This window comes from Emiliania huxleyi (genome assembly GCF_000372725.1).
Source record: "Emiliania huxleyi CCMP1516 unplaced genomic scaffold EMIHUscaffold_630, whole genome shotgun sequence".
Classification (NCBI taxonomy): Eukaryota; Haptophyta; order Isochrysidales; family Noelaerhabdaceae; genus Emiliania; species Emiliania huxleyi.
The window spans coordinates 1-9,040 of record NW_005197272.1 but is presented as its reverse complement, the minus strand read 5'-3'; the positions used below and the strand labels follow the sequence as shown (position 1 = coordinate 9,040).

Genomic DNA, 9,040 nt, shown 5'->3' with positions numbered 1-9,040 from the left:
TCGAGACGCTACTCTCACGGCGCACTCTCGGCTGCCTGTCTCTGTCTCGGCTACCTCTCGCGCCCGAGCCCGTCTCGAGCGAGCCGTCGAACCCTCCGAACCGCATCGCATCCGACGACACGACGACGGCGGTGGCGGAGGGGCCAAGGAGGTGGAGCGAGGCGAGGCCGCGCACGAGAGCTTGGTGTCCGTAGTACATGGCGTAGAGCCCCTCCTCGAGCCCCGACTCGCCGCTCCGCCCGCTCCCGCCGCTGCCCAGAGGCACAAAGCCCGCGTTCAGGACGAGCAGCTCGATAGCGGCGCCGCCCGTCGCCTCGCCGGTCGCGGAGGCGAAGCGCGCCGCGGTCGAGAGCCGCGCCAGGTCGAGTGGCGCGTCTGGCGGGATGACTAGCCGCGAGCCCGGCACGTCGAGCCTGGCCAAGATCTCAACTCGCGCCGCGGAGCAGCGGGCAGCCGAGCGGCAGCCCATGACGACGGTGTGGCCTTGGCGGGCGAGCTCGGCCGCAACCTCACGGCCGATGCCGCTGCTCGCGCCCGTGACGAGCGCCACGACTGGAGCCGTCGGCGAGACCGCGGGCGGCTTGAGGACGCCCCCATCGACCCTCTGCTTAAGGGTTCCAAGGGCGGTGGCAGCCAGCGCGAGCGCAACAGATGGCCGGCTGACGGAGAGCAGGGAGAGCGAGACCCAAGTCGCCATAATCAAGCCGAGCAGGGCGTGCGGCGGCAGCCCAGCCTCGTTGAGCGCCGGCTCGAAGATGAGGCCGTCCACAGCCCTAAAGAGAAAGGCCGCGGCGAGCGGCAGCGGCAGCGCAAAGCGGATCGCCGTCCCAGTCCACGAGAGCTGCGCCGCCGCAGTTAAAGGACTGCCGCAAATCGTCGCGAGCAGCGGCGCGGGCGAATTTGGCCTCCATATGTGTGTATATGGCCCGGGGTTGTGCGTTTATGTGTGTATTACAGGGTTTTTGCTAAGGTTCCACACGCCTCCCACACGGAGGTTCCACACGTGGGAGCCGGGACTCGCTGTGTGGGAGCCTCACGACCACACACCTACACGCTCAATCCGTGGGACCCACCGACACCGAGCATGACGGTGTGGGTCTGCGCCCCCGGCCGCCAGCCATCCCCGATGGACCCCCCGCGCCCACTCCGCGCTCGGCAGCGCCTCTCATCTCACCGAACCGTCCGGCCGCCGCCCGGCTGCCGACAGGATCCCATCGACGGAGGCCGCGAGGAGAAGCAGATCGCCGTCGCCGCCGCCGCCGCTGTCGCCGCCGCCGTCCAGCCCGCCGCCGCTGTCACCGCCTCCCCCCTCGCCGCCGCCGTCCTTGCCGCCGCCGCCCTCGCCGCCGCCGTGTAGCCCGCCGCTTCCCTCGCCGCCTCCACCGTCGCTGCCCTCACCGAGCCCGCCGCCGCCGCCGCCGCCGTCGTCGTCGTCGTCGCCGCCGCGCAGCCCGCCGCCGCCGTCGTGGCCTCCCCCTCTCGCCGCCGCCGCCGCCCTTGCCGCCGCAGCCCTCGCCGCCGCAGCCCTCACCGCCGCAGCCCTCACCGCCGCAGCCCTCACCGCCGCCACCCTCACCGCCGCCGCCCCGCCGCCTCCACCGTCGCCGCCCCCACCGAGCCCGCCTCCTCCGCCGCCGCCGCCGCCCTCGCCGCCGCCTTATTCGCTGCTGCCGCCCTTACCACCGCCACCGTCGCCGCCGCCGCCCGGCCCGCTGCCGCCGTCGCCGTCGCCCCGACGGCGGAAGGCCGCAGCGGCGGCTCCGTCGCCCACAGCCACACGCGTATGAGGCGGAGCTCGATGCGGCGGCTGAGCTGGAGGCGGAGGACACCCACCTGGGTTGCCATCCCTCAACACAAGTGGCCCACCCTTCACATTTTGTCGCGCTCCGGGGCGGGGCGGGCGGGTGGCGGGACGGGGCACGGGCTCGCACGCAAATGGCTCTCTCGCACCACCTCATAACACGCGCACGGTGGCAGAGGACGCGTGCTAATCACTCCTCCTCGCCCTCCTCTGTTTGCTTTCGCGGCGAGCTAACGCATCTTTTGTTTTGCAGTTTTTCTATGCCGTACTATTGTCTATTCACTTTGAAAAATCGATCCACGGGACCCCGACCGACGTAGAAAGAAAAGTGCGAAAAATGCCCAAGACATATCCGGTGTGGGTGGCGTGTGTGGGAGGCCGTTAGCAAAAACCCCTTTTCACCTGACCGCTGAGCTACGTGTGGGACGATGCTGTGGAACCTGATCTACACCTTAGCAAAAACCCCCCTGTGTGTAGACCTATGGTAGGAGACGAGCTCGAGAGCATCCCTCGAAAGTTCACGGAGTGGGCTGGGGCTATACCAGACAGGCTGTGCGATGTTGTTCAGAGTACTTTAGAGCTGGTACCCCGTAGGTGGCGCTCGTGCAATGCCCTTCTTTGCTTTCTTTCTTTCCTTCCGCCGAGCGGCTGCGTGCGACATCGCCTGTTTGGACTCACCAAGGGTTTTGTGTCGGCCGCGAGCTCTTGACCGGGCAAGGGCTGACGTTTGGGACCCGGGACGAAGCGGACGACGGATGAAGGAAATGCGTGAGTGGGGCCCGGGGTCGTGCGTTTATGTGAGTGAAGAGAGATATTTCGTTTAGGCTTTAGCGGGAATCCGGGCTCTCCACACTGGCGCGCCCCCTGAGCGCGGGAGCCCGCACGCCACATCAGCTCACTTGACAGCACTACTGGCATAATTGACACGGCGCGACCATCCCCTCCCACAACACTTGAGTAATCCGTCTATGCCTCTGAGCCGACAAAAACGCGGACCTCCCCTTTGTTGGTTCCCAAATCCGTTGCGCGCGGGCCGACGGCGTGAGTGGAGCACTTGGAGTGGTGGGTGCCTTCTTTTCAAGCGGAAGGCAGGCAAGCCCGTTCGTTCAACGCTCCATCTCGGTCGCCTCTGGCGCGCCTTTGGCTTTGTTGTTCGCCGTCTTGAGCTCGCGGTACATGAGGCACGTGGTGCAGGAGCCGAGGCACCACACCTGGCAGCATTCGCAGCACGGCCCGGGCGATGCCGAGTCCTTGTTGAGCTTGACCGCCGCGGCCTTCATGATGTTGATATCTGGCGGGGGGAGCTGTGTGGTGAGTGGGGCCAGTTTGGGTCGAGCGGGGAGGGCGGCGCAGCGCCGCGCCGTAGAAGCAGCATGTCTTGTCCGGGCATGCAACTAGCCCGATCAAAGCCCCGATGAGGCTGAAGGTGCACGAATTGAAGCAGCAGCTCTGGCAGTTGGCGAACTCGTTCGCTGGCTCCATATTCTTTCCGACCGTTACGTCTGGGCCGATCATCTCGCCGATCGTGCAGCGGGCGCAAAGCGGGCAGCAGGACACGTACATGCAGCCACCACAGTCCTCGAAGCAGCCAAAGGTCTCGCCCCACTTCTCCGTGCCCTGTACGAGGCGGCGGGCCGATTGGTGAAGTGGTGGCTCGCGGCCGCGGTGGGGTGTGATGGTGTGAGCGAGGTCGGGGATCCCTATGTGAGATGGTTGAGGTCGAGCCAAGCGACTGTGGCGGTGGCGCGGCGACGGCAGCAGCGTTGTGGTTTGGGATGATCGCTGATCGTGTCGCGAGCGTGCGATGGCGTGCGACGGGGATGTCCAAGGGTGGTCGCACCGAGCCCGCCGACGCGGTGTTGCTCTTCAGGTCCGCCATGGTCTTGGCTCACGGCAATGAGGCGCGCGTTTCTGGCCCTTGATAGCAAGGCGTTGTCGCGGTGATGGGTGCCTTTCAATTTCCCGCGGGGGGGGGGGGGACGCCGGCGGTTTCCCTTGCAAGTCGCCGCCTCAATCTCCAGGACACCCGTCCTTACGACCGCCTCAATCTCCAGGAGCGCTAAATAAATAACTAAAAACACTTCTGCTGGAGATGAAAAAGGAGCAGGTGCCCGCCCATGCTGTAGTCTTTCTTCTTTGCCCAGACAGACAGGGTTGTTTCTTTGTGTGAGAGAGAGATTTTGTGTTCTTTGTTTGTGGGGGTGGTCGGGCAACTAGAAAACAAAGTCTGCACGTCTCGCGCGCGCGTGAACAGGGCCCACCCCCCAAAAAATTGAAGTCGACCGCCCAAATCTGTCCCCCCCCCGCAAACTCTAAACCACCATAAACTACAGTCTGCAGGGGCTCCAGGCCCCAAATGACGTGTGAGTGTTAGAGTTGTTTGGTTGTTGTGTTGTTGGCAACTAGGGTCGTCCTCACTAGCACACTAGCCGTCTTCCACATGGTCCCTCGGGTCCCTGCTGATCCTGATGTATGTGGCTCTTACGAACCATACGCCGAATTTTCGGTGTATTCATATTATTTGCCAAGCCAGTCGTACTCACTTCACGTTACACCCAGATGATGCACTGCCTTTTTTCCCACCTCACTCAGGCCACGTTGGCTTTGTTTTTGGCATCAGCCCGCCTGCAAACCTGGCTGGCCTCAAGCCAACGCACCCACCACGGTCAGAGAGCGACCGTGCCTCGGAGAGCGATCGTGATGTGAGGTTGTTGTAGTCTAGAGATTTCACGTTGTAGAGCGCCTCTACATACATCGCTCTAGGGCTAGCTAGAGGCTCTCTACAAAACGCACGCGCTCTAGCGTCAGTATACATCTCTACACGTCTCTTCAGCGCTCACACTCTACTGTCTACACCCTCACCCTCACCCACCCTCAACCTTGCAATTGTTTATCGTGTCGAATAAAAAAGAAAGCCGCCGCCGCCGCCACCTCTGTCACCGTCGCCGTCGCCGCCGCCGCCGCCGCCACCTCCGCCGCCGTCGCCGTCGCCGCCGACGCCGTCCCCGCCGCCGCTTCCACCGCCGCCGTCGCGTCCGCCGAGTCCGCCTCCCAACCGCTGCCTCGAGGCGCCAGTTCCGTCGCATCACAACGGCGTTGTTTGTTATACTCTCGTGAGGCTGTGAAAGCACGCCCAACCTAGCGGAAAATGTGGTACTTCCCCCCGATCTCAAGTGCGTCTGTTCACAGAGCTCACCAGAGTATGTTTGTTACAAACAAGTCGGTTACAAAGCGATTCCCGATGTCGCACTCCGCCCTCCTGCCGGCCGCCTCTGTGGTGCACAAGAAGCCCTGGACCGAGGAGGAGGATCGGGCGCTTGTTGCCGCCGTGCAAAAGTACGGGCCGTGCCGCTGGTCCGTCATCGCAACCAGCATCTCGACTGGGCGCGTCGGCAAGCAGTGCCGCGAGCGGTGGAACAACCACCTCTGCCCAAACGTGAAGAAGTCGGGGTGGCTGGAGGAGGAAGATCAGGCAATCCTCAGCGGCGTCGCCGCGATGGGCACGCGCTGGTGCGAAATCATCAAGTCGCCCCGCCTCTCTGGCCGCACCGACAACTCTATCAAAAACAGATTCTATTCTTTGCAGCGCCGCTCAAAGGGGAGGCCGCCGCCCGTCGAGGGGTACGGGGATGCGGATGCGGGGGCGCAGCACCGCGAGCGTATCATGAGGCTGGCTGCAGGCGTGGTGCACGCCTCGGACGACGATGAGCGTGACCGGCAAATACGCTCCCTCACGGCGGCACTGCACGAGAAGAGGGAGCCGGTCGATTGGCGGCATCAGGTGGCACGGGCGCCGGAGCAGCAGGGCCACGGGCTCATGACCTCCGAGCTCAAGCACCAGATGGAAGCCACGCTCGGCCTCGCCCAGCTTGGGGCGCTCCACCCGAAACCGCCGCCCGTCGAGGACCGCAGCGCCCTGCTCACGCCGGACCTGCAGCGGCTGCTCGCCACCAAGCTTGGGCTCGGCAACCTCGACGCTCTGGGGGTGGCCGCGACGAGGCAACTCGGCAGCACCGACTCGCCCAGCCACTCACTGGACTCACCCTCCACTTCGGTGGCGACGACCGCTCCGCAGTCCCCGCTGTCGCCGCTGTCACCGCTCATGGCCACAGGCACGGCCTTCCCTGGCCCATCGCTGCTAGGCAAGCGGCACTCGTCGTGGGAGGACTCGCCCGCCAAGGCGGCTCATGTTTCGATGAGTGGGGCGGATTGATACGACGTGGCATCGACGTCAGATGGTCTCACTGCACTCACGGGTGTGAACTCAGGATTGGTCCCGGCGGATGTGCTGCCCCGTTGCAGATTGACAACAATCGTGTTCGCTCTCGCGAGACCCGCTTGTGGGTAAGAGTAGGGTCAAGTGCGTGTGTGAAGGCCCGCGAGTAGCTCTCCCCATCTCCAAAACCCCTGCTTACGGCACACAGCAGTACGATTGTACGCGTATCGGAGCACATAAACCATCATACGAGGTTCTTATACCAAGGTCTGTAAAAATGAAAATGAAACATGCGTACACTGGTCACTGGAGTACACCGCCGTTCCCCCCGCCCACGAGTCATGTTGGGCCGACTCCTTTTTGCACGATCGCGGTCCATAGCGGAGAAGAAAAGAGATGCGTGATGAAATTGGCGAGCCGCCTGCCTCCTCACCGCGGACGCGCCTGCTGCCTGCTTGCAGGTCTCGACGCAGACTGAGGTCGTCGTTGCGGGTTCACAAAAGTCACCGCCAGCCGTGGGCGGCCGTGAACGAGTAGGTCGACCGCCTCGCCAACCTGCGAGACACACAAGTGTGGGGGCCTCTCAATGTGTCGACCGTCCCAGGGGTGTGAGCGGGTGGAACTAATAGGCGATAGGGGAACACGCACCCCACCCCGTAGCCCGTGCAGCGTCGTGGTGCCGCAAGCGGTGCCCTTCGCAAGGACTTGTGTCCCTCGGTGGCCGACGTGTGAGACGAGCCCTCGAGCGACAACGACGACGTCGCCGTTGCGAAACTCCGGCGCGGCAAACCCGCGGTGGAGCTCCTCCTCCGCCGGCCGCCAGCTGGGAACCACCGTCTTGATCTCAGCCCCGGCGCCGGCTCCCCCCCTCGCCTCCATTTCTGCAAGGGTCGATGCGACCAAATCGCCCGGGTGCATCTCGCGGTCGCTCAACCGGTCGAGGCTCCCGTCGCGAAGCTGGCGCTCCTGACTGCGCAGCACGAGCGGCGCGAGCCTCGGCAGCAGCTGGCGGTAGTGCGGCCGGAGAGCCGCGCCGGCAAGCTTGTGCGAACCCAGGAACTGCCGGAGGAGCTGCAGCGCGGCGCACACGACTGGCGGGTCCATGGTGCCGAGCGCTGCGCGAATTGGCGGGATGACGTCCGCCGTGGCTGGGAGTAGTCCGCCGGTGGGCCCTGAAGCGTCGATGAGCTCCGCCGCGCCCTGGGCGGCGAGGAAGCGGCAGTCTGCAGACGGGTCGCACAATCCCTCGAGGAGCAGAGGGAGGAGCTCCGCTGCATCCGCCTCACCGGGCGGGAGGGACCAGAGCACACGCTTGTTGGCGCTCGCGAGCCTACACACGTAGCGGGTGCGTGCTTGTAACAGGGCCTTGTGGCGTATGGCACACGTGTCTCTGCTGAATCTAGGCCGGACGCCTCACGGGGAGCGAGCCATTCTCGCGGGCGGCAGAGAAGTTTGGAGCGCTGGCGGACGAGGGATCGAAGGCCCCGGCGACTGGCGCGGGCACCGATGATGCCGGAAGCTCATTCTGACGCCGCGTCGAATAGCAGGGGGCCCCGCTCCCGGCACGACAGCGGCGCGGCCTGCCAGAGACGCGGTGGAGGTGCGCAGGCTGGTACTGGGCCTGGCCGACATTAAAGACCGTCTTTGCGGGCGCTGGTGTTGACCGCGGCGGCAGCGCTTTGCCGTGCAGCTGCCGCTCTCGCCGTGCCTCGTCGAGGAGCGCGGCAGCGGCCGTCATACAATGGGCCTATGGGGCGGGGCGCTCTGGCGCCCACAGCCCAATTCGTCGGTTTGGACGCCCGTTACGCCCGGCGCGTGACATCCAAAAATCGAACTGGGGTTTTGGTGTGTTGTTGGCAAATCAAGACACAGAGCTCACAAAATCACAGTGGGTGGAAAGCGAACGAGCCCTCCTTCGCCTTTTCAAACACAGAGAAAGGAATGAAAGGAAGGGAGGGACAAGGAAGGCACTCGACTAATTAGAAAAAGGAAGGAAAGAAAGAAAACAGACACCCAAGGGAGGGATGGGAGGACGGCACGCCGCCACCACACAGGGATTTTAAGAAGAGGGGTGTGGTGCGCTATCCGTCGCCCACCCTTGGGCGTCTGCCTCGTCCTATCTCTCTTCGCAGTCCCTCGCCGATTCTCGCTGCAACCTTCATGTATAACGTGAATTCTTTTTCGAGGCGGGCAGGGCAGTGCCACTGCCGCGCGCACGCTCGCTCGACCATCGCCGCTACCTGGCGGGATGCTCAACGCGGTGCGCGCGGCCAACGACCAGAGCGCCGGACCAACGGCTGACACCTTCCTCCTCGCCCCACGCAGCCGCTGAGCACAGCCATTGTGGTGGCGGTGTACTGCGCCTGCTCGGCACTCATGCTCATCGTCAACAAGCTCGCCGTGCACCACATCGGCGTGGCTCCCTCCCTCGTCCCAGCTCGCGCCTCCGCCACCGATGGGCCGCCTGCACACATCAGGCGCGCCCGCCTTTGTCACGTGGCTGCAGTTTGCGTCGACGGCCGTCGCCGTCCGGCTCGCCTCCACCGCCGGCTGGGTCGAGACGGACGCCTTTGAGTGGTGCAAGCTCAAGCACTTTGCGGTTTACGTGCTCGCCTTCTCGGGAGGCACGTGGTCAAACATGCACGTGCTGATGACTGCGAACGTGCGGCCGCTCGCACGCGCCCCACCCGCCCGCAGCCGAGTCCCGTCCCGCCGCGGAGGGCGGCCGCCCCGTCCACGCCGCCGGTGGAGACGGCCCTCCTCTCGAGTCGTTGGGTCTTCGATCGCCGCAGGTGGAGACAGTCATCGTCTTTCGTGCGTGTGCGCCGCTGGCCGTGTCTGTCTTCGACTACGCCTTTCACAAGCGAGCGCTGCCGTCGGCGCGCTCGTGCGCAGGCATGCTCGTCATCGTCGCCGGCGCGCTCGGCTACGTCTCGACCGACAACCGCTTCCTCGCCGACGGCCTCGCCGCCTACTTTTGGGTGCTCGTCTGGTGGGGGCTGCTCGTGTTTCAGCTGACGTGC

The 9,040-nt window shown here is 64.8% G+C and overlaps 4 protein-coding genes across 4 annotated transcripts; 2 read left to right on the top strand and 2 right to left on the bottom strand.

Moving 5' to 3' along the window:
- Nucleotides 1–2,907: 2,907 nt before the first annotated feature.
- On the bottom strand, nt 2,908–3,680 carry EMIHUDRAFT_248081 (hypothetical protein; the record flags this gene model as incomplete). Its single annotated transcript, XM_005763421.1, has 3 exons — nt 2,908–3,105; nt 3,197–3,418; nt 3,642–3,680. The coding sequence occupies 3 exons, from the start codon at nt 3,678–3,680 to the stop codon at nt 2,908–2,910; spliced, it is 459 nt and encodes a 152-aa protein (XP_005763478.1).
- Nucleotides 3,681–5,042: 1,362 nt separating this feature from the next.
- Nucleotides 5,043–5,393, top strand: EMIHUDRAFT_76882 (hypothetical protein; the record flags this gene model as incomplete). Its single annotated transcript, XM_005763420.1, has 1 exon — nt 5,043–5,393. A coding segment is annotated over one exon (351 nt), but the record flags the coding sequence as incomplete, so codon positions are not given.
- Nucleotides 5,394–6,274: 881 nt separating this feature from the next.
- Nucleotides 6,275–7,755, bottom strand: EMIHUDRAFT_248078 (hypothetical protein; the record flags this gene model as incomplete). The annotated part of the gene is made up of 3 exons (XM_005763419.1): nt 6,275–6,468; nt 6,671–7,347; nt 7,487–7,755. The coding sequence occupies 3 exons, from the start codon at nt 7,753–7,755 to the stop codon at nt 6,275–6,277; spliced, it is 1,140 nt and encodes a 379-aa protein (XP_005763476.1).
- A 717-nt stretch (nt 7,756–8,472) lies between these two features.
- EMIHUDRAFT_120415 (hypothetical protein) lies at nt 8,473–9,036 on the top strand (the record flags this gene model as incomplete). Its single annotated transcript, XM_005763418.1, has 2 exons — nt 8,473–8,679; nt 8,810–9,036. Coding segments are annotated over 2 exons (434 nt in total), but the record flags the coding sequence as incomplete, so codon positions are not given.
- Between the last annotated feature and the right edge of the window lie 4 nt (nt 9,037–9,040).